Source organism: Somniosus microcephalus, unplaced genomic scaffold, assembly GCF_052327205.1.
Source record: "Somniosus microcephalus isolate GS21.2 unplaced genomic scaffold, FLI_Smic_1.0 unresolved_chr4, whole genome shotgun sequence".
NCBI lineage: Eukaryota > Metazoa > Chordata > Chondrichthyes > Squaliformes > Somniosidae > Somniosus > Somniosus microcephalus.
The window spans coordinates 49,552,528-49,579,992 of record NW_028225182.1 but is presented as its reverse complement, the minus strand read 5'-3'; the positions used below and the strand labels follow the sequence as shown (position 1 = coordinate 49,579,992).

General features: G+C 52.9%; 1 protein-coding gene across 4 annotated transcripts in view; it reads right to left on the bottom strand.

Moving 5' to 3' along the window:
• Nucleotides 1–27,465, bottom strand: part of LOC147091061 (P2R1A-PPP2R2A-interacting phosphatase regulator 1-like) — a 47,616-nt gene that overhangs the window by 5,706 nt on the left and 14,445 nt on the right. Inside the window, exons 1-7 of one of the 4 annotated variants that reach the window (XM_085977522.1) lie at nt 25,350–25,508; nt 24,226–24,307; nt 18,605–18,661; nt 13,457–13,500; nt 8,546–8,600; nt 6,728–6,832; nt 3,015–3,103 (exon numbers count right to left, since the gene is read on the bottom strand). In XM_085977522.1, coding sequence (XP_085833648.1) covers nt 3,015–3,103; nt 6,728–6,832; nt 8,546–8,600; nt 13,457–13,500; nt 18,605–18,661; nt 24,226–24,307; nt 25,350–25,366 — 449 coding nt within the window. In that variant the 5' untranslated portion in view covers nt 25,367–25,508. Of the gene's footprint in view, nt 1–3,014; nt 3,104–6,727; nt 6,833–8,545; nt 8,601–13,456; nt 13,501–18,604; nt 18,662–24,225; nt 24,308–25,349; nt 25,509–27,465 lie in introns of those variants that run through there. The other 3 variants (XM_085977520.1, XM_085977519.1, XM_085977521.1) reach the window with 3 other exon arrangements.

The window sequence follows — 27,465 nt, the reverse complement described above, 5'->3', positions numbered from 1 at the left end:
GCTCTCTGCCGCCCATTGGCCGCTGCTCTCTGCCGCCCATTGGCCGCTGCTCTCTGCCGCCCATTGGCCGCTGCTCTCTGCCGCCCATTGGCCGCTGCTCTCTGCCGCCCATTGGCCGCTGCTCTCTGCCGCCCATTGGCCGCTGCTCTCTGCCGCCCATTGGCCGCTGCTCTCTGCCGCCCATTGGCCGCTGCTCTCTGCCGCCCATTGGCCGCTGCTCTCTGCCGCCCATTGGCCGCTGCTCTCTGCCGCCCATTGGCCGCTGCTCTCTGCCGCCCATTGGCCGCTGCTCTCTGCCGCCCATTGGCCGCTGCTCTCTGCCGCCCATTGGCCGCTGCTCTCTGCCGCCCATTGGCCGCTGCTCTCTGCCGCCCATTGGCCGCTGCTCTCTGCCGCCCATTGGCCGCTGCTCTCTGCCGCCCATTGGCCGCTGCTCTCTGCCGCCCATTGGCCGCTGCTCTCTGCCGCCCATTGGCCGCTGCTCTCTGCCGCCCATTGGCCGCTGCTCTCTGCCGCCCATTGGCCGCTGCTCTCTGCCGCCCATTGGCCGCTGCTCTCTGCCGCCCATTGGCCGCTGCTCTCTGCCGCCCATTGGCCGCTGCTCTCTGCCGCCCATTGGCCGCTGCTCTCTGCCGCCCATTGGCCGCTGCTCTCTGCCGCCCATTGGCCGCTGCTCTCTGCCGCCCATTGGCCGCTGCTCTCTGCCGCCCATTGGCCGCTGCTCTCTGCCGCCCATTGGCCGCTGCTCTCTGCCGCCCATTGGCCGCTGCTCTCTGCCGCCCATTGGCCGCTGCTCTCTGCCGCCCATTGGCCGCTGCTCTCTGCCGCCCATTGGCCGCTGCTCTCTGCCGCCCATTGGCCGCTGCTCTCTGCCGCCCATTGGCCGCTGCTCTCTGCCGCCCATTGGCCGCTGCTCTCTGCCGCCCATTGGCCGCTGCTCTCTGCCGCCCATTGGCCGCTGCTCTCTGCCGCCCATTGGCCGCTGCTCTCTGCCGCCCATTGGCCGCTGCTCTCTGCCGCCCATTGGCCGCTGCTCTCTGCCGCCCATTGGCCGCTGCTCTCTGCCGCCCATTGGCCGCTGCTCTCTGCCGCCCATTGGCCGCTGCTCTCTGCCGCCCATTGGCCGCTGCTCTCTGCCGCCCATTGGCCGCTGCTCTCTGCCGCCCATTGGCCGCTGCTCTCTGCCGCCCATTGGCCGCTGCTCTCTGCCGCCCATTGGCCGCTGCTCTCTGCCGCCCATTGGCCGCTGCTCTCTGCCGCCCATTGGCCGCTGCTCTCTGCCGCCCATTGGCCGCTGCTCTCTGCCGCCCATTGGCCGTTGCTCTCTGCCGCCCATTGGCCGTTGCTCTCTGCCGCCCATTGGCCGTTGCTCTCTGCCGCCCATTGGCCGTTGCTCTCTGCCGCCCATTGGCCGTTGCTCTCTGCCGCCCATTGGCCGTTGTTCTCTGCCGCCCATTGGCCGTTGTTCTCTGCCGCCCATTGGCCGTTGTTCTCTGCCGCCCATTGGCCGTTGTTCTCTGCCGCCCATTGGCCGTTGCTCTCGGTCGCCCATTGGCCATTGTTCTCGGTTACCCATTGGCCATTGCTCTCTGCCACCCATTGGCCATTGTTCTCTGCCACCCATTGGCCATTGTTCTCTGCCACCCATTGGCCATTGCTCTCTTGCCACCCATTGGCCATTGCTCTCTTGCCACCCATTGGCCATTGCTCTCTGCCACCCATTGGCCATTGCTCTCTGCCACCCATTGGCCATTGCTCTGCCACCCATTGGCCATTGCTCTCTGCTACCCATTGGCCATTGCTCTCTGCCACCCATTGGCCATTGCTCTGCCACCCATTGGCCATTGCTCTCTGCTACCCATTGGCCATTGCTCTCTGCCACCCATTGGCCATTGCTCTGCCACCCATTAGCCATTGCTCTGCCACCCATTGGCCATTGCTCTCTGCTACCCATTGGCCATTGCCACCCATTGGCCATTGCCACCCATTGGCCATTGCTCTCTGCTACCCATTGGCCATTGTCCTCGGTTACCCATTGGCCATTGCTCTCTGCCACCCATTGGCCATTGCTCTGCCACCCATTGGCCATTGCTCTCTGCTACCCATTGGCCATTGCTCTCTGCCACCCATTGGCCATTGCCACCCATTGGCCATTGCTCTCTGCTACCCATTGGCCATTGTTCTGGGTTACCCATTGGCCATTGCTCTCTGCCACCCATTGGCCATTGCTCTCTGCTACCCATTGGCTATTGCTCTCTGCCACCCATTGGCCATTGCTCTCTGCCACCCATTGGCCATTGCTCTCTGCCACCCATTGGCCATTGCTCTCTGCCACCCATTGGCCATTGCTCTCTGTTACCCATTGGCCATTGCCCTCTGCCACCCATTGGCCATTGCTCTCTGTTACCCATTGCTCTCTGTTACCCATTGGCCATTGCTCTCTGTTACCCATTGCTCTGTTACCCATTGGCCACTGTTCTCTGTTACCCATTGGCCATTGCTCTGCCACCCATTGGCCATTGCTCTGCCACCCATTGGCCATTGCTCTGCCACCCATTATGTAAAGGGATATTTTTACAGCTTGGGAGACTCAGAAAAGTGTGACGGTATTACTTCAAATGAATGTTATGCAGTGCATAAAACAGCATTAAAAGCTGCCTTAGTGGCTGAAAGACATTTAATTAAACTCGGAGAAATAAGGCCACTGAGACACACACCTGGGTGCCAAGATATCATGACTTAGCACCTCAGCAACAGGTGAATTTCTGGTGATAAGTGTAGAAAAAACGTAGGGCACTTTTACGAGGAATGAGGAGGAAAAGGGGCACTGAAATGGCTCATCGTGGGATATACATTGGAATAATAACAGGGAGGGAAAGAATGTTTCTTTTGTAACGAAAATACCAGAGTCCACAGCGCAGGACTGAAAAGAGTAAGGGGGGAAAAGAAACACAAGAAGTAACAACTATGAGACACCCAAGTTCGAGTTTTAAGAGTCGACAGATTTCTCTCACCTTCCAAAACGTCGAGTGGGACTCGGAGAGGAATTTGGTGTGACGCCACCTTTGGGTATCAGAATCGGCTGGGATGATGAGAAGTACTGCTGCGAAAGAAAGGCGGCATTTATTAACCCACTGGTGGCAAGCCGCTACCCCCTCACCCGCCTTTGTCCACCCCAGCGACAACCCCTCCCCCACCCATTGCCATCTGCGCCAGTTAACCCTGCCTTGCTCGATCCTCAGCAACATAGAAACCTAGGAGCAGGAGTAGGCCATTCGGCCCCTCGAGCCTGTTCCGCCACTCAATGAGATCATGGCTGATCATCCAAATTCAGTACCCTGTCCCTGCCTTCTCCCCATATCCCTTGATCCCTTTAGCCTTAAGAAATATATCTAACGCCTTCTTGAATATATTTAATAGGTTGGCCTCAACTGCCCTGTGTGATAGAGAATTCCACAGGTTCACCACTCTCTGGGTGAAGAAATTCCTCCTCATCTCTGTCCTAAATGGCTTACCCCTTATCCTTAGACTGTGACCCCTGGTTCTGGTCTCCCCCGCCATCGGGAACATCCTTCCTGCATCTAGTCCTGTTAGAATTTTATAAGTTTCAATGAGATCCCCTCTCATTCTTCTAAACTCTAGCGAATATAAGCCTAATTGACTCAATCTTGCTTCATACGTCATTCCTGCCATCCCAGCTTGGGTTGGAGATTAACGTGAGGCGGTCAGACTGTCACTGTCGATTTCAAAACGGAGCAGGAAGGTGTGCACCTCAGCAAGAAGGAGTCGCAGCAGTGGCAGAACTTCTGGAGGCCACGGGGAGGGGGTTTGTGACTTGGCGGCTTGAACTGCCCGAAATATTTGGCACCCTTAATACGGTTTAAGTGCCGCCTTTGTAATTGACGTCGATGTCAATGGGTAACCGTTAGTGGCCTTTTCCCCCAATATAGGCAGCTGTCAAGGATAAGCAGACGGTTTAAGCAGTGGGGACTGTACGTGAAACTGTAGATGCAAACCCGCCTCCCACCACTAGATGGCACACCGCATTTCCACAGCAGTGCATTGCCCTGCCACACTGCACACTGCTGAATAAAGTGCACCTTCTCTCAACTCGACAGGTTCTTCAACTGTGAAATACTGCAACAACACTAAATGCTTTCCACACACCAACTGGAGAATCACAGTTTCCCGAAGCTGACAATTTAAAGTGATTCAGACCCGGCCGGCCGGTGATTCCCCAGGGGTCAGATTCCTGACCACTGCAGCGTGAGGTGAAAGACTATTCAATCCCAAATATATGGTGCAGCTCAAACTAAACTAAGTGGGAATGGTAGCAGAGTGGAAATGTCACTGGGCTAGTAATCCAGAGGCGCGAGTTCAAATCCCACCACGGCAGCTGGGGAATTTAAATTCAATGAATTAAATAAATCTGGAATGGTAACCATGAAACTATCGGATTGTCATAAAATCTGCCGCCCTTTCCCGGTCTGGCCTATGTGTGACTCCAGACCCACAGCAATGTGGTTGCCCTTTAACTGCCCTCTGAAATGGCCCAGCAAGTCACTCAGTTGTAACAAACCGCTACGAAACACAGTAAGAAAGAAACCAGGCGGACCACCCGGCATCGACATCGGCACAGTCGGCTCTGCAAAGTCCTGCTCGCCAACATCTGGGAGAGCTGTCCCACAGACTAGTCAAGCAACAGCCTGCCAGTCATACTCTCAGAGTCATACCTTCTTACACCAAGGCTTCCAAACCCACAACTGCAGTTTGCAAATTCCCAGCGTCAATCTACAATATCACAGGCCCTTTGCAACCTCACGCACCCTCTTTGCTAAAAGCGGCAGAAAGACAAATATCTTGCAAGAGCAATCAATCAGCTGCTTGCTTCTAAGTTGCACTGAGACAATGCAGTGCTCCCTCAGTACTGCCCCTCCGACAGTGCGGCGCTCCCTCAGTACTGACCCTCCGACAGTGCGGTGCTCCCTCAGTACTGCCCCTCCGACAGTGCGACGCTCCCTCAGTACTGCCCCTCCGACAGTGCGACGCTCCCTCAGTACTGCCCCTCTGACAATGCGGCGCTCCCTCAGTACTGCCCCTCCGACAGTGCGGCGCTCCCTCAGTACCGCCCCTCCGACAGTGCGGTGCTCCCTCAGTACTGCCCCTCCGACAGTGCGGCGCTCCCTCAGTACTGCCCCTCCGACAGTGCGGTGCTCCCTCAGTACTGCCCCTCCGACAGTGCGACGCTCCCTCAGTACTGCCCCTCCGACAGTGCGACGCTCCCTCAGTACTGCCCCTCTGACAATGCGGCGCTCCCTCAGTACTGCCCCTCCGACAGTGCGGCGCTCCCTCAGTACTGCCCCTCCGACAGTGCGGCGCTCCCTCAGTACTGACCCTCCGACAGTGCGACGCTCCCTCAGTACTGCCCCTCTGACAGTGCGGCGCTCCCTCAGTACTGCCCCTCCGACAGTGCGGCGCTCCCTCAGTACTGCCCCTCCGACAGTGCGACGCTGCCTCAGTACTGACCCTCCGACAGTGCGACGCTCCCTCAGTACTGCCCCTCTGACAGTGCGGCGCTCCCTCAGTACTGCCCCTCCGACAGTGCGGCGCTCCCCTCAGTACTGCCCCTCCGACAGTGCGGCGCTCCCTCAGTACTGCCCCTCCGACAGTGCGGTGCTCCCTCAGTACTGCCCCTCCGACAGTGCGGCGCTCCCTCAGTACTGCCCCTCCGACGCTCCCTCAGTACTGCCCCTCCCCGACGCTCCCTCAGTACTGCCCCTCCGACAGTGCGGCAGTCCCTCAGTACTGACCCTCCGACAGTGCGGTGCTCCCTCAGTACTGACCCTCCGACAGTGCGGTGCTCCCTCAGTACTGCCCCTCCGACAGTGCGGCGCTCCCTCAGTACTGCCCCGCCAACAGTGCTGCGCTCCCTCAGTACTGCCCCTCCGACAGTGCGGCGCTCCCTCAGTACTGCCCCTCCGACAGTGCGGCGCTCCCTCAGTACTGCCCCTCCGACAGTGCCGCGCTCCCTCAGTACTGCCCCTGACAGTGCGGCGCTCCCTCAGTACTGCCCCTCCGACAGTGCGGCGCTCCCTCAGTACTGCCCCTCCGACAGTGCGGCGCTCCCTCAGTACTGCCCCTCCGACAGTGCGGCGCTCCCTCAGTACTGCCCCTCCGACAGTGCCGCGCTCCCTCAGTACTGCCCCTGACAGTGCGGCGCTCCCTCAGTACTGCCCCTCTGACAGTGCCGCGCTCCCTCAGTACTGCCCCTGACAGTGCGGCGCTCCCTCAGTACTGCCCCTCCGACAGTGCGGCGCTCCCTCAGTACTGCCCCTCCGACAGTGCGGCGCTCCCTCAGTACTGCCCCGCCGACAGTGCGGCGCTCCCTCAGTACTGCCCCTCCGACAGTGCGGCGCTCCCTCAGTACTGCACTGGGAGTGTCGGCCTGGATTACGTGCTCAAGTCCCTGGAGTGGGGCTTGAACCCACAGCCTTCTGACTCAAGAGGCGAGAGTGCGACCCAAATGCAATCATCCCTTCTGTCAGACATCTCAAAGTAGGCAAAGTTTGCAAACAAGGAGATTTATCACATCCCCGACGGCAACCCCAAACCATCACAAGCCCCTTCCAATCTCACGCGGCCTTTTGTAAATGCTGCGAGGAACCCAGCAAGCCCGCGCTGCAAACTGCCAAGCCTCAACCATAGATCCAGCGGCCGCCTGCTGTACCTTGCCAATCCGTGTCGGAGAAGGAGAAGGGGAGAGGGGGAAAATATCGTCCCTCGGCAGCGTCAGAATCCGGTTGTCTTGCTCAGCAGTCACCATCTGGTCGCACTGCCAAAGAAAGATTAGCACCAGGTAACCAGATTGAATATCCCCAGGCCCGTCGTTCAGGCAAATCCACATCGCTGCGCGACAAAACACAGTCTGATCGTGCCATTCAATTGGCACAGTCGGCTCGCCGTCACCCTTTGCACCTGGTGGGTTTTATTGGGGGGGGGGGGGGGGGGTGAAGAGACAGCGAGGAACGCAGAAAAAAGTAAACACTTTACAATGGGGCAGCGACTTCAGGCCAGCTAGAGGAAACCCCCCCCCATCCCCGCACCACCAAAGAGACGCCCACCAGCTCCGTATGCTGCAAACCCAGCAAGTGGGCCTGGTTCACAGAGGCAGGCTGCTCATGGCACCCGCCGCATTCAGTAAATCCTCACTGGGATATACCGGGGGGGGGCTAAACGGGTTAAATTATGAATTAAATTAAAGTAAGTTAAATTACAGGTTGCATAGACTGGGCTTGTGTTCCCTCGAGTTTAGAAGATTAAGGGGTGATCTAATCGAGGTGTTTAAGATGATTAAAGGAGTTGATCGGGTGGAGAGAGAGAAACTGTTTCCTCTGTGGGGGGGGGGGGGGGGGGGGGGAGTCCAGAACAAGGGGGCAGAACCTTAAAATTAGAGCCAGGCCGTTCAGGGGTGAGGTCAGGAAGCACTTCTTCACACAAAGGGTGGTGGAAATCTGGAACTCTCCCCCCCTACAAGCTGTCGATGCTGGGGGGGGGGGTCAATTAAAAATTCCAAAACTGAGATTGTTAGGTTTTGGTTGGGTAGGGTATTAAGGGTTACGGAACCAGGGCGGGTAGATGGAGTAAAGATACAGATCAGCCCTGATCTGATTGAATGGTGGGAACAGGCTCGAGGGGCTGAATGGCCTCCTCCTGTTCCTATGTTCATGTCAGTGGCTGCCTGGGAGTGACTTGTGTGCCGAGTGCATCCAACCTGCAGCTCTGCTTTGGAGGTGAAAACACAACATCTTGAAAACAAAAACAAAAAAAATCACTTGGTGTTTTCTACAAAAACGCAGCCAGCTCTCCACTTCGGTTCTCGTCAGCCCGCGAACGTCCGCTAATTCACTTTCAACAGGCGGAAAATCCCGGCCATATTCTCTCCCCGGCCCCCTCTCCCCCAGCACACAAAGGGGAAGTACATTGAATCTAATGGTCCCCCCTCTGGACTGTCCTTCCCCTTCAGGTCACCTTACAAAACAAAAGCACTGTTCAAAATTAAGGATGCGGAAGTGTGTACTTTTACACGGAGTCTACTTCCCCATCTGATACATATTAAACATTTGAGGCCACAAAACCCACACAAGAAGTTCATGAGGTGAAGCTTTGGCGTTACTACAGGAAACTCTTTTTTTATCCGGCACCGACGTGATGCCGGTTTATCAAAAAGTCCGGATTACAGAGCGGTATAGTTAAAGGTACGAGAGCCCCGTACACGGCCACAGATCCAGGCGTCCCTGTTGCATGGCAACAGGTGCAGGAACCCCGGCCACAGATCCAGGCGTCCCTATTGCATGGCAACAGGTGCAGGAACCCCGGTTACACGGCCACAGATCCAGGAATGGCCACTAATATGAAGTAAAACTTACCGGAACCTACTCCTGAATTTTGCCGGTTAACAGAGATTTCCGGTTATTTAGGTGCCAGTAAATCGAGAGTTTCCTGTAGTTAGTAGTTACTTAGCCTGGTTAGGGTGCGAAGTACTCACCAGCGTGAAGGCGTCCTCCCACGAGCAGCTCATCTGCATGGCTGTGTGTATCCCTCTTAACAAAGATGGAAGAGGGGAAAAATACAAATCAGACACCAGAACCACGCGCCCCGCCGACCCCCCCCCAACCGAGGGCAACACATTCCCCCGACTCCCGAGATAAAGACGGCGTTTATTTCAGCCTGCCTAAGGCGGGCGAGGGAAAACCCTGATCATTTTCTACTTCATACCAGCAGGGCACGATTAGGAGGCGGACGACGCAGTTCAGAGTTTTCCTCTACGGTGCCAAATGGCTTGACCGCGAGCTCGGAAGAGCGGCGCCCGGCGCTATCGCTGAGCCTTCACAAATAGAATGATATGCAGATTAGCAGAAGGATCTGCAGATGGCGTCGGGTGAAGCAGGGTGGGAGGAGGTGCATGTGGAGCACGGACCGGTTGGGCTGAATGGCTGGTTTCTGTGCTGTAAATTCTGGGTCATTAATGCAATTCATAGACACTATCCAATGTGGGGGGGGGGGGGGGGGGGGGGCGGTGAACAGAGGTAGGTTGTGAGCTATGAACGCGCGCTCACTGGGAATTTAATGAGATTTAGTAAAGGTGCAACTATTTTAAAAATCCCAAACCAGACAGACAGAGAGTACAAAATAACAGAAAACGCTGGACAAACTCAGCAGGCCAGGGCAGCACCCAGGGAGAGAGAAACAGAGTCAATGTTTCAGGTCGAGGACCTTTCGTCAGAACTGGAAAAAAAGCAGGTTTAGGGGCTGGGAAAAGGGGGAGGGGATGAAAGAACAAAAGGGAAGGTCAGTGCTAGGATAGAAAGCGGGAGAGATTAAGAGACATTAAGAGATATTCAAGGCGGGCGGAGGTGGTAATAGGACAGGTTAAGAAACAAAGGATGGCTCTAGGTGGGGTGTGAATTGCGCTGGCAGAACGAAGGACAGCTGCCATGTGGGAGGGAAGAAGAAAAAAAAAAGCCAAACAAAAATTGTGGATAAAAAAAATGGCCCAAAAACTCGGGTCCCAACGGGTGGGTCCGCACGAGGTACTCACCCGTAGGCCCAACGAAAGTGCCGGTTTCCTGCATGCACGGGAAACCGGCACTTCCGTTCCCCTGAAAGAAGGGGTTCAGAGGTGGAACGCGTGCGCCAGAGAGGCAGCGCGTGCGCATCGAACTTACGGTCTTTTTGCAGGTTTTCCCGGGAGGGTAAGTCTCCAGGAGCTACGCTTGTAAAAAGCAGGCGCAAGGCCTGCTTTTAACAAGGTAAGTGGTGAATTAATTAAAATTAAAACATTTTTTCCCACAGGTTTATTATTTTTATTTTAAATACTTTAAAGAAAGGTAAGTTTATTTTTAGCCCCGTTAGAAAATGTAATTAATTTTTTCAAAAATTTTAATTATTGTTTAAAATAGTTACTTCATGTAATTTATAGTTATTTTAAAAATGTGATTTAAAAAAAAAATTTATTTGAAGATTTAGTGATGTTTTGGGGCTTATAGTATTTATAGGTTTGACAGGTCAACTTATGAATGAAGCATTCCCTGCTACCATTGGCTCTCCCTGGCCCACGTGATCCCAGGGGACGCTTTGAACTAACTGCGCCCCTGGGATACGCAAGCACTGCGTGCCGGCAGTTGAAGGAGGCCCAGGATCGGAATCCCACGCGGGCCCACAGCTCAACGGCCGGCGCGCTAGGTAAGTGCAGGTCGGGGGCTTGCACCTGCGGGAAGCCCCCGACCCGAATTTCTGGGTACAGGAAACTTTGTGCTATCCGGCACCCACGGGACCGAGCTGCTGCCGTTGCCTCAAAACTGCCGTACTCTCCAGAGTTAATGTTGAGAGATACAGAGATTCTTATCTCCGTATTTGACAACAAACACTGTTGCTTAGCAACAGCTTCTAAACACTCGGGTGTGGCCTGCAAGCTCTGTAGCTGAAGCTGTTGCTATAGCTACAGACCTTGCACAGCTTGACTGTTCAAACAAAGCAAAAAAAAAAGAATAAAAAACGGCTGCTGATTTTTGCCGGTTGCTCCAGATTGCTGGATAGCTCACCTCCTGATAGCACAAAGTTTCCTGTATATATATGTGATGGGGCCGAGGTTATGATCTGAAATTGTTGTACTCTCTGTTCAACATAGAGTTCAAGTGGGATCACAGCGAGTGCAGGTTTCACCTTCACCGACTAAAACTAATTGAAAATCTCAGTCATCACGCTAACTAATTCCTCCTCGTGATAACTGGACTGGAATGCTGTCAGATAGCTCCAGACACACCGCTCAAACCCCTCACCCCCAAACCAACTTCCCGACAGAGGCTGGAAGAGACATCGGGCTGCAGCGTTCTCAGACGGGCAACCACATCACTGAACAACAGATGTTATCAGTGTGCCAATCAGCCTGTGCTCACTTTAGAGACAAGCAGCTGGCTTCAAGTATATTGCACGACTACATGTCTCGGTGTGGATTTTTTTTGTCGAAAGGTAATTCCCTTTCGCATCAGTGGAGCTTGAATTTCATGCTGGCGCATTAGAGGGAGTTTCACAACAAAATGATCAGACTGTTCCCTCCAGCCATTCTGAAATGTAATGTGATTACACTGGAGAGGAGATTTACGAGGATGTTTCCTGGGCTGGGAATTTTAGCTGTGAGGAAAGATTGGAGAGGCTGGGGTCGTTTGCTTTGGAACAGAGGGGCTGAGGGGAGACTTGACTGAGGTGTATAAGATTATGGTCTACAGAGCAGTAGTGATACCCGCCCTGCTGTATGCCTCAGAGACATGGACCATGTACAGCAGGCACCTCAAAGCACTGGAGAGGTAGCACCAACGCTGCCTCCGCAAGATCCTGCAAATCCATTGGCAGGATAGGCGCACCAACGTCAGTGTTCTCGCTCAGGCCAACATCCCCAGCATCGAAGCTTTGACCACGCTCGATCAGCTCCGATGGACGGGCTACATCGTCCGCATGCCCGATACGAGACTCCCAAAGCAAGCGCTCTACTTGGAGCTCCGGCACGGCAAGAGAGCTCCAGGTGGGCAGAGGAAACGCTTCAAGGACACCCTCAAAACATTCTTGAAAAAGTGTAACATCCCCACTGACACCTGGGAATCCCTGGCCCAAGACCGCTCAAAGCGGAGGAGAAGCATCCGGGAAGGCGCCGAACACCTCGAGTCTCTTCGCCGGGAGCAAGCGGAAGCCAAGCGCAAACAGCGGAAGGAGCACACGTCAACCCAAGCACCCCACCCACCTGCCCCTTCAACCACCGTCTGCCCCACCTGTGACAGAGACTGTAGGTCCCGCATTGGACTCATCCGTCACCTGCGAACTCATTTTTAGCATGGAAGCAAGTCATCCTCGGTTCCGTGGGACTGCCTAAGAAGCAGTATAAAATTATGAGGGGCCTGGATAGAGTGGATTGGAAGGACTTATTTCCCTTAGCAGAGCGGGCAATAACCAGGGGGCATAGATTTAAAGTAATTGGTAGAAGAATTAGAGGAGAACTTTTTTCACCCAGAGGGTGGTGGGGGTCTGGAACTCACGGCCTGAAAGGGTGGTAGAGGCAGAGACCCTCATCACATTTAAAAAGTACTTGGATATGCACTTGAAGTGCTGTAACCTACAGGGCTACGGACCAAGAGCTGGAAAGTGGGATTAGGGTGGAGAGCTCTTTGTCGGCTGGCACGGACACGCTGGGGCGAATGAGCCTCCTTCCGTGCCGTAAATTTCTATAATTCCATGATTAAAAAGGCACGGAGAAACACCAATACCGATTCTCTGACAATTCGACACAATACATCCATTGAATAAGGCAACCAGAAACCCCACTCCCCCCAAAACAAACTCTAACCAGAAACTCGGACACTGTGAACATCAACATTCAAAAACTTCAACCCACCGTAATTCTCACTTTCACGGTGTACTTTTCCCCAACCGTTTCCCATTTTAACTGGCACATCCCTATCGGCTGTTACACTGCTTCCCCCAATCATTGTAATACTTAAACTGCAGCTCTCCCACAAGCCTGCCTCCTCTCGCCTTGAACCTATCTGCTGGAGTCCCTCCAATTTTAAGTCAACAGTGGGAGTGGAAGTTACCTTCTCAAGTATCAGAGTGCGGGAGGAGCGGAGCGGAGCGACAACTGATAGGAAGGCGCTGGTTTGGACCTGCTGCCTGGTGCAAAGTCTGTGGAGAAACTGCTACACCTGGAGGGAAAGCGGAGCAAGGATCTGACCCACGTACAAGATAAACCACCCCCCACCGCCCCCGGCCACCTCCAAACAGGGAGGCGAGTATATACAGTACTTCCCGCTTAGTAACGGTGCTCCCCGTGTTGCTGAGATTACAGACACCACGACGAGCCCAGCTTCAATCTCAGTCTGTACTGAGCCAGGGCAGCAGTAGAGACCCGAGGTTAGGGAAGGTGAAGAACAAAAAGCAGCCCGCTGGGTCTCACCGTCAAGGGTCTCACTTGAAGAATGTCTACTTGGGTAAGGTATTTAATTGATGATTTAATTTCATTTATTTCACGCGAGTTGTTGTGATCTGGAACGCGCTGCCTGAAAGGGCGGTGGAAGCAGATTCAATAATAACTTTCAAAAGGGGAATCGGAGAAATACTTGAAGGGGAAAAATTTGCAGGGCTGTGGGGAAAGAGCAGGGGGGCGTGGATCTAATCGGAGAGCTCGTTCAAAGAACCGGCACAGGCACGATGGGCCGAACGGCCTCTTCCTGGGCCATATCATTCTATGACCAGAGAAGCCTTAACCCCCAGGGGTGGAGGGACGAAAACCGAGGAAGCGGGAACGGAGACGAGCACGAATTACAGTCGCGACACCGCTAAAGGCGCCCTCAGCAACCGAGGGTTTACACGAACCGGGCAGAGGGTGGAAAGCTCCAAGTGCCACACTCACCTTTCGTGTGCAGTCTCCCGATTCATCACATCCATGCTCTCCTCCTGAAATGTAAAAAAAAAAAGCGACTGCCTTTTACACCTGCGTGCAGTAACCGGCAGCGACCTCTGCCACAGGAGGCATCCCACTTGCAGCAGGGTGGCGGACAGATCCAAGTGGCGACTGAAGTGTGGTTCATTTTGGGTTTTTTGCACTGGACGTGCATCCAAGCCCAATGCCCAGCGCTGCCCTCGGTCTCACCCCTCTTGCCTGACCCAAGCCCCCTGCCCATGAAAGCTGCCCTGCCCATGAAAGTGCCGAGCTAATAACGTCCATCTGTAGCTTGTAACATAGCACGCACTCTGCAGTGTGTCATTACCCAAGAAACTGTGCGATCCCCTTTTTCTTAGAAACAGAGAAAAATAGGAGCAGGAGTCGGCCATTCGGCCCTGCTCTGCCATTCAACACGATCATGGCTGATCCTCGATCTCAATCCCATATTCCCGCTCTCTCCTCATACCCCTTGATGCCTTTTGTGTCTAGAAATCGATCTATCTCCTTCTTAAATATATTCAGTGACTTGGCCTCCACAGCCTTCTGTGGTAGAGAATTCCACAGGTTCACCACCCTCTGAGTGAAGACATTTCTCCTCATCTCAGTCCTAAATGTCCTACCCCGTATCCTGAGACTGTGACCCCTGGTTCTAGACCCCCCCAGCCAGGGGAAACATCCTCCCTGCATCCAGTCTGTCTAGCCCTGTCAGAATTTTATACGTTTCAATGAGAGCCCCTCTCATTCTTCTAAACTCTAGTGAATACAGGCCTAGTCGACCCAATCTCTCCTCATAAGACAGTCCTGCCATCCCAGGAATCAGTCTGGTGAACCTTCGCTGCACTCCCTCTATGGCAAGTACTGTATATCCTTTCTTAGGTAAGGAGACTAAAACTGCGCACAGTACTCCAGGTGTGGTCTCTTCTTCATTTTTCTTCTTCGACATATCAAAACAGTAACAAAATAGGTTTCCATTAGACTCTCCTCATCATTATAGCATTAACCCGGCAAGCAGGTATGCTACAGGTTATAGACAATGTGTGAATGCGCTCTGTGTTATAAATCTCATCATTATAAAGAAACGACTCATGAAATAACGCTGGACGGCCAGCTGGTGGCGCCGTCCAAGGAGTATAAATACTCGGGCGTGGGGCCAGCTTGCCATGGGACATTTTGTAAGACAAGGAACTAGTGAAGTACAACTAGACCTCCATGTTCTGAAACAAGTTGATTAAAGTCTTGCTTTGTACTCCAACCAAGTGCGTAGTGAGTTTTATTATGCCACTCTGCAAAATAAATTTTCCAGAGGAACACCACGCAGGATATCAACGGAGAATTAACCTCCGTCTCCCGAAGCTGTGGCCATTCCGAGTTTCACCACTGATTTAAAGGCTGTCGGAATCTCGACCTGCAAAAACCTTGCTGTTCTTTAATGTTAATACAACGAAAAGCTAGAAAAGTAATAAACCTTGTTTTGAGTCTTACCTCTGATTACCCTAAAGAGTTAAGAGAGAGTTAAAACAAACACCTTACAGATTATGGCATCCGAAAAGGGACCTGGAAGTGGTATTATCATCAGTCACGCGCAGATGTCAATGAATAAAGAGGAATTTCTGGCTCGTGACTAGTGAAGCAACAGTAACTAGGTTTCTGGCTAGTGCAGTGACCGTAGGACTCTCCGGCTAGAGTAACTTGTATTTATTTAGCGCCTTTAACGTAGTAAAACGTCCCGAGGCGCTGCACAGGAGTGTTAGAAGATAAAAATTTGACACCGAGCCACCTGAGGAGAAATTAGGGCAGGTGACCAAAAGCTTGGTCAAAGAGGTCGGTTTTAAGGAGCGTCTTAAAGGAGGAGAGAGAGGTAGCGAGACGGAGAGGTTTAGGCAGGGAATTCCAGAGCTTAGGGCCCAGGCAACAGAAGGCACGGCCACCAATGGTTGAGTGATTATAATCAGTGATGATCAAGAGGGCTGAATTAGAGGAGTGCAGAGATCTCGGGGTGGGGGGTTGTGGGGCTGGAGGAGATTACAGAGATAGGGAGGGGTGAGGCCATGGAGGGATTTGAAAACAAGGATGAGAATTTTGAAAATCGAGGCGCTGCTTAACTGGGAGCCAATGTAGGTCAGCGAGCACAGGCGGGTGATGGGAGAACGGGACTTGGTGCGAGTTAAGACACAGGCAGCCGAGTTTTGGATGACCTCAAGTTTACGGAGGGTGGAATGTGGGAGGCCAGCCAGGAGTGCGTTGGAATAGTCAAGTCTAGAGGTAACAAAGGCATGGATGAGGGTTTCAGCAGCAGATGAGCTGAGGCAGGGGCGGAGACGGGCGATGTTACGGTGGCGGAAATAGGCGGTCTTTGTTATGCCGCTGATATGTAGTCGGAAGCTCATTTCAGGGTCAAATATGACACCAAAGTTGCGAACAGTGTGGTTCAGCCTCAGACAGATGCTAGGGAGAGGGATGGAGTCGGTGGCTAGGGAATAGAGCTGGTGACGGCGACCTAAAACAATGGCTTTGGTCTTCCCAATATTTAATTGGAAGTCGGACAAGCAGTCTGACAATTTAGAGACAGTGGAAGGATTGAGAGGAGTGGTGGTGAGGTAAAGCTGGGTGCCGTCTGCGTAACAGAAATAGGAGCAACAGTAACAGTATTATTGAATAATTGGTAGACTTTCGATTTCACCAATACATTGACTTATGTTTGTGACTGATTTTCCCTCTAACTGGCCCTTCTCAACACATATAGGAGAATTAGGGGAGGTGACCAAAGGCATGGAGGTTTCTGAGAGTGGGGAAAGGGAGCAGCAAGGTAGAGTGGTTTATGGACAGAGCTGGAGAATGTAGGGTCGAGACGGCTGAAGACTCTACCGCAGATGGCCAAACAGAGGGAGACGGGATGCACAAGAGGCCAGAGTTGAAAGAGCAGAGGGTGCTGGGAACATAGTCACACCCGAGCTCCTTGCCAAAAGAATGAAATCCTGTCACAGTTTATTTACAGGATCATCACCGGGGAGTGGAAGCATTGATGTTACCAGACTGGTGATCCAGAGGCCTGGACTAATGATCCGGAGACGCGAGTTCAAATCCCACCACGGCAGCTGGGAAATTTAAATTCAATTCATTAAATAAATCTGGAATTATAAAGCTAGTAATGGTGACCATGAAACTACTGGATTGTCAAAAACCCATCTGGTTCACGAATGTCCTTTTGGGGAGGAAATCTACTGTCCTTTCCCGGTCTGGCCTATATGTGACTCCAGACCCACAGCAATGTGGTTGACTCTTGACTGCTCCTCTGAAATGGCCCAGCAAGCCACTCAATTGTGTTCAAGGCGGCAGCTCACCTTCTCGAAGGAAAATAGGGATGGACAATAAATACTGGCCTTGCAGGGGATGCCCACATCCCATGAACACATTTAAAAAAAAATCTCTTCCTATCCAGGCAGGGACAGCAAACCATGCCTTCGGTCATTTGCCAGCCTTTGTTTTGCATAGGAACAAAATACCCGCCGTCCTCACAAACTCGTGTTGCCTCTGGAAGTACTGTTGCGCACAGGTCGGAGAGCGGCGGGAGCAATTTGAGGCGATGAATTAACAGAATCGCGCGACAAGCATATCACACAACATTAAAGCTCACAAGCTTAACCGTACGTTCCCCTGCAGGGTACCAACACACCAAATACGCTGCCCCTTTGTAAGTACATTAGAAATTGTCCCTTTTTTTGGGGTGAGGCAGTGTCGCGGGGTGCAGCACTGGGGGTTCGCCTCCGGGTGTGCATCAACCCCAGGGCGACAGCGTGGCTGTCCCGCATCTCGCTCTGAGGGAGATCTTTTACTGACCAAGGGTTAAGGCGTGTACGAGAGGGAATAGAGATCAATTCTTGTGCGACGCAATGGGGATGTGTGCAGAGGTCAGTTAGCCCACAGCAAAGGCGCTGATGCATTTAAGGGGATGGTAGATAAGTACATGAGGAAGAAAGGAATAGAAGGTTATGCTGATGGGGTGAGGTGAAGTGGGGTGGGAGCAGAAATGCCGGCATGGACCAGTTGAGCCGAATGGCCTGTTTCTGTGCTATAATTCTATGTAATTAAGTGTTTGCCACCACCAATCACATCACAGGGAATAGCAAGAGGGAAGAAACAGTCTGTTCCAGTTTGACAGTGCTTTTGTTGGACAGAATATAAGATAGAGAAACATAGATAAATAGGAGCAGGAGTAGGCCATTCGGCCCTTCAATATGATCATGGCTGATCCTCTATCTCAATACCATATTCCCGGTCTCTCCCCCATACCCCTCGACGCCTTTTGTGTCTAGAAATCGATCTATCACCTTCTTAAATATATTCAGTGACTTGGCCTCCACAGCCTTCTGTGGTAGAAAATTCCACAGGTTCACCACCCTCTGAGTGAAGACATTTCTCCTCATCTCAGGCCTAAATGTCCTACCCCGTATCCTGAGACTGTGACCCCTGGTTCTAGAGCCCCCCCAGCCAGGGGAAACATCCTCCCTGCATCCAGTCTGTCTAGCCCTGTCAGAATTTTATACGTTTCAATGAGATCCCCTCTCATTATTCTAAACTCTAGTGAATACAGGCCTAGTCGACCCAATCTCTCCTCATACGACAGTCCTGCCATCCCAGGAATCAGTCTGGTGAACCTTCGCTGCACTCCCTCTATGGCAAGTATATCCTTTCTTAGTCACTAATAAATCCAATCGGGAATTCAGAAGAAACTTCTTTCCCCAGAGAGTGGCGAGAATGTGGAACTCGCTCCCACAGGGGAGTAGTTGAGGCGACGAGCAGAGATGCATTTAAGGGGAAGCTAGATAAACACACGAGGGAGAAAGGAGTAGAAGGGCATGCTGATTGGATGAGATGAAGAGGCGGCTGGTGTGCAGCATAAACACCGGCATGGGCCAGTTGGGCCGAATGGCCTGTTTCTGTGCGGTATATTCGATGTAATATATCTGGTGACAATACCACTCCCATATGGTTAAGCAGTTGACCCAGAGGGACAATTAGCGCGGGACATCTGGGCACTAGACCTCAACAGGGGAACACCGGCACAACATATTCGAGTGAGTTTAACTGCGCCGTACACCACGAGGCAAGCCTTACCTGCCTAATCTGGTCAATCCGGCTGCTGAAGGTTCGGAATGGTGATAACGGGAAAGACTGGAGAGAGGCGGGGGAGGGGAGGAACAAAAAAAATACAAAGCTCGTCATTCAACTCGCTCATTGTGTTACTAATTGGAAGTTGACCTGAATATTTATAGCTTGCATAACCAGCCAAACTGTGGAGTCACTGTTCTGCCTAGCAACAATGAAGTGGGATTTTGAACAGCAAATCCCAGCACAAATAAACTGGTCATAAACACATCAGGTCATTTCCCTTCCTGCGCAGGGCAGACACGTGCCTCAGAGTTCCCAATCTCCCATGTCCCCCAAACTGCCAATCGATGTTGGAGTTGGCCGGGGCGATGCTGGGATGAATTCCCCGTTTTACCTCGAACCCGTGCCCGGAATCCCGACTAAACAATGTCTCGCCTGTTGGAAGGTCTGACTGTAAAGCCCCCCCCCGCCCCCACGCCGTCTCCTTTCTGATTCAGGCACTAGCCAAGTGGGATCGTCGGTCGCATGATTAGCACGTGCCCGTCAGATCGGAGAACCTCGTCCCACGACCGACGCGGAAGGCTGCCCTTACACTTCCACGCCCGCTGAAAGCGTGGGCGAGCTGGAACAACTCCAACCGGTGACGGGGCCAGTAATGCGGCGGTTCGCCAACATCCCACGAATTCCCACACTTACTGTAGCCCGAGCACTGTAACTCGGCATTAAAAAACCCAAAGCCAGTGGAAATGTTGCTTTCCAATGACACCCAAGTGTAAATCGCTTTCCTATTGCGACTCAGCTAAAGGCCTGGGGTTTGTCGAGCTCTGCCCCCTATAGTCCCGAAACTTAAGTCCAGAGGTGCCAGCTACTATGGCTGCTCTCAGCGCCAATGTTTCTTCAAAAATGTGCCCGTGGGACACTATCAAAAGTTGGGGTTTTTTTTTATGGGGGGGGTAATTTGCATCAGCCAGTTCCCTGGATTTAACCCTTTCTTGCTGACGAGGCAGTGCTTAATGCTTCTCTGTACAATACAATATTTGAAAGCCGGGACCCTAAAAGGTCAGGCGAGGGTCCAGCTGAGCAACAACAACCTACAGTTACACTGCACTTTTAACGTAGTAAAACGTCCCAAGGGGCGATTCTCAAACTAAATTTGGCACCGAGCTGCACGAGATGATATTAGGGCAGGTGACCTAAAGCTTGGTCAAAGAGGTCGGTTTTAAGGAGAGTCTTAAAGGAGGAGAGAGAGGCGGAGAGGTTTAGGGAGGGAAGTCCAGAGCTTAGGGCCCGGGCAGCTGAAGGCACGGCCACCAATGGTGGAGCGATTATAATCAGGGGATACGCAAGAGGCCCGAATTGGAGGAGCGCAGAGTAGGGCTGGAGGAGGTTACAGAGGCAACAACAACTTGCATTTATATAGCGCCTTTAAATGGAGTAAAATGTCCCACGGCACAGTTCCATGGGCACCAAGAGGCTCTTTGGTACCTTACCTAATTCCTCACACATGCTGATAGGCATTAGGGCATGGGAACTCTGGCTGATATTTGCTCTCTCCAGCAATTGTAGTTCTCCAACAATTGCCCCCCCCGGATGAAACCAACTAACTTGGAAGGGTGGGGAAAACAACCCAAGGAGCCTTGATGATAGAGAGGGCTGACCCACACCGACTGGGTGATGGCTTTAATCAATCAGCCATTGGGTTAGGGCGAAGAGAAGAGAGGGAGAGGAAATTAGTCAATATTTCTGCTGCTTCCGGTGACTCCTGGTGGAAAATGCACCTGGGCGGATGCCAGGCAGCTGAAGGCACGGCTGCCAATGGCGGAGCGATGGAAATCGGGGGATGCGCAAGAGGCCAGAATTGGAGGAGCGCAGAGATCTCGTAGGGTTGTGAGGCGGGAGGAGGTTACGGAGATAGGGAGAGTGCGCGGCCATGGAGGGATTAGAAAGCAAGGATGAGAATTTTAAAGTGGAGGTGTTGCAATAATAATAGTACATGGTGCTTTCCAAGTTGTAATGCTCCTGCCCTTACAGAACACAATCCTTCAACACCAGCACAGGAGGTCTACCAGCGTTTGAACGTTTTGCACACGGGCGGCCAGTGCCTCCTACATGCAGGTGTGCCAATGGTGTGCCCAATGAGAAGGATGTAGAGCCTGGCATTTGCTGAAAGGGGTTGGGGGGGGTTGGAGGAAAAAACAAAGAGGAATCCCAGAGAATCGGCCTCCAACAACCTTTGCACCTCTCTCAGTACCGGCCACTTCGTAAACGCTGATGTGGGGGCCGACCACAGACGGGATTTGGCTCTCGGACACGCTAAAGAACAACGAAAGAAAGACTCGCATTTCTCCAGCACCTTTCACCACCTCGGGACGTCCCAAAGAGCTTTACAGCCAATGAAGTACTTTTGGAACTGGAGTCACTGTTGTAATGTAGAAAACGCGGCAGCCAATTTGCACACAGCAAGCTCCCACAAACAGCAATGTGATCATGACCAGACAATCTGTTTTGGTGATGTCGGTTGAGGGATATACATTGGCCCCAGGACACCGGGGAGAAATCCCCCTGCTCTTCAAAATAGTAGTCGCGGGATCTTTACATCCACCTGAGAGAGCAGACGGGGCCTCGGTTTAACGTCGGCACCTCCGACAGTGCGGCCCTCCCTCAGTACTGCCCCTCCGACAGTGCAGCGCTCCCTCAGTACTGCCCCTCCGACAGTGCAGCGCTCCCTCAGTACCGCCCCTCTGACAGTGCGGCGCTCCCTCAGTGCGGCGCTTTCTCAGTACTGCACTGGAGCGTCAGCCTAGATTTCTGTGCTCAAGTCTCTGGAGTGCGACTCGAACCCACAACCTTCGGACTCAGAGGCGAGAGAGTGTGCTACCCACCAAGCCACGGCTGACACCATTATCTGAAACAGGACAAGTGTCTGCTCCACAAATGGAGCAATTGGGAATGCATACTGCCCCATGCGGTACTGAGGCATTCAGACCAGGATGATCCCAGCTTCCATCCCTAGGTTGCGCTAGGCTCGCCAAATCTCAGCTGGGGTAGTGTTCGGGATGCAGCAATTGAGCTCACACTGACCTAAGCAATAGAAAAATTCACAGCGCTCCCATTCTTCAGCGCCACCCCACACCCCCACCCTCCACGGAAGACATGTTTGGGGTGGGCGTGAGCCCACAGAAACGGACCCCAGCAAGAGTCAGTGCCTTCAGAAAAGAAGTGGAGAAAAAAAACACTGGTCAGATAGAATCATAGAACGACACAGCACAGGAGGCGGCCATTCGGCCCATCGTGCCTCTTTGAAAGAACTCTCCAATTAGTCCCACTCCTGCTCTTTCCCCACAGCCCTGCAAACATAGAAACATAGAAGATAGGAGCAGGAGTAGGCCATTCGGCCCTTCGAGCCTGCTCCGCCATTCAATGAGATCATGGCTGATCATCCAAATTCAGTACCCTGTCCCTGCCTTCTCCCCATATCCCTTGATCCCTTTAGCCTTAAGAAATATATCCAACTCTTTCTTGAATATATTTAATGAACTGGCCTCCACCGCCCTCTGTGGCAGAGAATTCCACAGGTTCACCACTCGCTGGGTGAAGAAATTCCTCCTCATTTCAGTCCTAAATGGCTTACCCCTTATCCTTAGACTATGACCCCTGGTTCTGGACACCCTGGCCATCAGAAACATCCTTCCTGCATCTAGTCTGTCCAGACCTGACAGAATTTTATAGGTTTCGATGAGATCCCCTCTCATTCTTCTAAACTCCAGCGAGTATAAGCCCAATCGACCCAATCTCTCCTCATACGTCATTCCTGCCATCCCAGGTATCAGCCTGGTGAATCTTCGCTGCACTCCCTCCATGGCAAGAACGTCCTTCCTCAGGTAAGGTGACCAAAACTGCACACAATACTCAAGGTGTGGTCTCACCAAGGCCCTGTACAACTGCAGCAAGACATCCTTGTTCTTGTACTCGAATCCTCTCGCTACAAAGGCCAACATACCATTTGCCTTCTTAACCGCCTGCTGCACCAAGTATTTCTCCTTTTGAAATTACTTCTGAATCTGCTTCCACCGCCCTTTCAGGCAGCACATTCCAGATCTCGTGGATCAGCCACGCTCCCACAAACAGATACATAACCAGATAATCTGTTTTTAGTGCTGTTGATTTGAGTGATAAATGTTGGCCTGGCCCCTGGAGGAACTCCCCTGCTCTTCTTCGAATAGTGCCGTGGGATCTTTTACCCGAGGGCAGACGGGACCTCGGTTTAACGTCCCGTTTGAAAGACGGCAGCGCAGACAGTGCAGCACTCCCTCAGTACTGCGCTGGGAGATTATGTGCTCAAGTCTCTGGAGTGGAGCTTGAATCTACCAGTTACCGACTACAAGAGGCGAGAGTGCTACCCACTCGGCCATGGCTGACACATTCTCTCTCGAATACCATTGAGGGGGCGCCAAGGATGGCATCGATTCCACTGCATTCTTAGACCAGCGAGACATGGGCAATAAATGTTGCCTTCACTCACACCCTGTGAACAAATCATAGAATTATACTGCACAGCAGGAGGCCATTGGGCCCATCGTGCCTGTGCCGGCTCTTTGAACGAGCTCTCCAATTAGTCCCACACTCCCCTGCTCTTTCCCCCCTTCAAGTATTTCTCCAATTCCCCTTTTGAAAGTTACTATTGAATCTGCGGCGCCTTCCAGATCAGAACAAATCGCTGCGTTAAAAAAAAATTCTCATCTCCCCCCCTCTGGTTCCTTTGCCAATTACCTTAAAAATGACCTCAAACAAAAACGATGCAGTTAGTGTTGCACAAGTCAGAAAGGTACGCGTGGGAGCTTAAGCAAAGTCCTAGAATATCTGAAGACAATAAAAAGCGTGGCAAAGCTCCAGCAAGTAATCAGCTCAGTTTGCAGAACGGGACAGTTTGGGAGTATTACATCAGCTTGGCTCAGCAGGTGGTGCGGCCCTGTGGCTCGCAAGGCTTCCAAATTCTCATCCCCGTGTTCAAAAACTCTCCACACCCCTCCCTACGTCTGTCGCCTCCTGCAGGCCTACCAACTCTCCTGGAACTCTGCGCTCCTCCAACACTGGCCTCTCGTGCATTCCCCACTCGCTTCGCCCCCCCCCCCCCCCCCCACCATTGGTGGCCGTGCCTTCAGCTGTCTGGGGCCTGCGCTTTGGAATTCCACTAAACCTCGTCTCGAAGACCCTGCTCGAAACTTAATTGGACCCAGCTTTTGGTCACCTGTCCCAACATCTCCTGGTGTGGCTCGGTGCGGATTTTTTGTCCGATTCCGCTCCTGTGAAGCGCCTTGGGACGTTTTCCCACGTTAACGGGGCAGTATAAATGCAGGCTGCTGCTGCAAAATGAACCTTGAGCACAACATAATTCATTCGGTTACCCCGAAAACCAAAAGCAACATTTCTCAGGGAAAGTTAAACTGAAAATTCCCCGGTTACTGTTTTGAGCAGCAACATTTTTTTTTAAAATTGGTTTGTGTGAAAAGGAAATTTCCAGCCCCGATGCCAACCAAAATATTTAAGTCCGCCTGGCCGCCAAAATGGTGGTGGATTGGAGGCCTGCGTTAAGGGGCGGGGACGAAGTGCCGCGTCGCGTTACTCACCGAGCTCGGGCAGCTGAGGTTCACTGAGGCACTGCTCCTCCGACAGCGCAGAGAGGTCGGCTGAAACACCGGCGACGAGTCGCTGCAAGAAATAAATCGAGATGGAGGTTAGCCAGCGCTTTCACCGAGGACTCGAGGCAGGGCCTCACTGTTTTCAGAGTGGTCAGCGCGCGCCAGCCAAAAAGACAGCTTGCTTGTCTTGGACCAATACAAGTCTTATTTTTCTCACAAATATTTACACGCATCGCACGTACGGGAGAGAAAGACAGGCAGAATAAACAAGTGCGAATACGATGCACAGTAACCTTTCCCAGTTTACTCCACTTTAATCGACACCTTGTGGGTGCTGCCTGATGGCTCTTAATATTGTGAACACACGCTAACACTCTATGCAAAGCTCAGGCACGTATACCGCGTGCATGGAGGGATTGGACTGTTCGCTGCAAGCCCAGTGCGCCAGATTTTTACTCTCTTTCATATAAACTGGTGGATTCATGTTTTGAGAAAATTCCTAAATGTTGTGTCGCCGCTGGCAAAGTCGCTCATCAATTTCAAGTTGCAATCAGAGTGCATCGCCCCTCTCAGTCCGTCAATACTTGACCTATTTTGTAGTCCCACAAATAGGACCCGCACAAGGTCACACAGGCAAGGTGCGATCCGGGACCGTGCAAGGTCGCGGGTACGGTAGCACAGTGGTCATGTTGCTGGACTAGTAATCTCCAGGCAATTCGGGACGGGGCAATCGTGCCAGCGACGCCCACGTCCCGTGAATGAACAAGAAAAAAACCCTCTGATCCTCAGTAAGGCATACCATCTGCCATATGTAACTCACGAAGCAGGGCTGTTCAGTCAAGGAATGTTCCTGGCACGGACTACTGGCAGGAGAACACGCTCGGCAACTCGGGTTCAGAAATGCAACGCCACGCAAGGTCCAGGCCAGCCTCAGCCTCGAGAGCGGCCACTGCACTTGGCCGCAGCGCTCCCGGGCTAAGGCGGCGGAAAAAGTTACGGCAGGATTCCTGCTCCGGATCGCCATCCCGTGATCCCGCCGGAAGTAACGGGCCAGGACAGGACTTGGGCTGGCCGCGCTGCTGCCTGCGGTCCAATAGCCCGTTGACACTCACCGTCGAGGCTCACCCATGAGGAATGGCCAGAGAGCTGCTGGTTTACCGGAGAACTGCACCCTGGAAAGAGACAGCCCCTTCCAAAAAAGAGAGAAAAAAAAAGCCAACAGGGCCTCTGCTCCGCGTCTCCTGTACGGAGGGGACTGAACTGAACAGCTGCCGCATGCACAGCCAGGACTAAATGTTCCAAACGCGGATGCCTCCCGATCAGAATCCAAGACTGGGAGCTGGTGGCAATCGGCCCGATTTCCAATCGGACTGCTCACCGACAATCGCGGACCTAGCAACAGCCAAGTCGCTCCCTGTGTTTGGGGGGGGGGGGGGGGGGGCGGGGGGAAGGGGGAAAGAGAGCTGGGGAGGTGCGGAAAAACTGGCGACAGCGAGTCCAGAAACGACCGCGATTCCGTCTGACGGACGGGCATTTATTCTCCCCAGGTTTCCCTCACGCCACAGCCCGCTGGCGACTCGCCAGCAGCTCTGCCCGCCTGGCTGAACTTCACGTGGCCGTCGAGACAACTGCAACTTGTATTTTCACAGAGCTCAAGTGGAGGTCAGTTCGACCAGCATCAGCGCTGGGTTAGACACGGACATTCACCCGTGGGGCCCTGGGTTCAAACCCACTCAACGGCAACAACTCGCATTCATTCAGAACGTAGTAAAACGCCCCCCAGGGCGCCTCACAGGAGCGTAAATCAAACTAAATTTGACACCGAGCCACAGGAGGAGATATTAGGACAGGTGATCAAAAGCTTAGCTAAAGAGGTAGGTCAAATATTTTCATCTTAAAATACTCCTGTGCGGCGCCTTGGGACGTTTTGCTATGTTAAAGGCGCTGTATAAATACAAGTTGTTGTTGTTTCAAGGCGGAGAGACGGAGAGATTTAGGCAGGGAATTCCAGGGGTTAGGGTCTCAACAGCGGAAGGCACGGCCGCCAATGGCGGAACGAACGAAGAGGGGGGGATGGACAAGAAGCCCGAATCGGAGGAACGCAGAGATCTCGGAAGGGTTGGAGGAGATTAACTAGACGGATGGGACAATGGTTCCCCTTAGGGTCCAATCTGGAGAGTTTGGGCAGGCTCAATCCATTTCCTAATGGAAGGAAACAGAGCTCTAGGCCCAACCAATCTGTGCTGGTGTTAATCCTCCACACAAACAGCAGTCCTAACCTCATGTGCCCACTGTTGTGTATGTAATATGTGTGCTACTTTGAACCTATGGACAGGACTGCACTACTTGTAGGGCGTAGTGATACGCAGTACCACTCCTGGCCATAGGGGTATAAATAGTACTGTGGGTACTGATCTCCCCTCAGTTCCCGAGTGCGGCCCTTATCTTCGCCGCGATCGATAGCCCGCGCTGTGCACCGCGGCTCTCGCACCTTGAGCTTCTGCAGCCGCCGCGCCTTTCAGTCCGAGTGCGGCCCTTATCTTTGGTCCCGATCGCTGGCCCGCGCTGCGCCTCGCACTTGAAGCGGCTCCCGGCCTCTGGCTCACCCGCTCGCGCGGCTCTTGCTCGCTCCCTCCCGGGCTCTGGCTTACCCGCTCGCGCGTTTCACCGCGGCTCTTATCAGGGATTGCGATCGCCCTTATCTTCTCCAACTTCCCCAGCCCTGTCTTTGCAGCCAACGCTGCACGGCTTACCCCACTACCTAGGTTGAACAAGGAAACTGCAGAAAGACTTCTGTCAGTCGCTGGAAGCTGTCAGGATGGCTGCTGCACTCCAGTGCTCAGTCGCTGATGGAGGCTTCAGAGTCCTAAAGCCTGTCGCTTCTAGTGGGGTGGTGATGTTTGAAACCTCTCTTCAACTGCCGCAGGGTAAGAACCTGACTCGTCGCCAGTGTTAAGTATGTGTATTGTATTGAACAATTAACACAAAGACTTAAACGTATAACTCAAACAGGTCTTTACTGGTTGGAGGTAGGGACTATACGTAGGTCTTTACTTCATGCCCACAGGCGGGAACTGAGGGGAGATCAGTACCCACAGTACTATTTATACCCCTATGGCCAGGAGTGGTACTGCGTATCACTACGCCCTACAAGTAGTGCAGTCCTGTCCATAGGTTCAAAGTAGCACACATATTACATACACAACACCCACCCTGTTCCTTCATCTC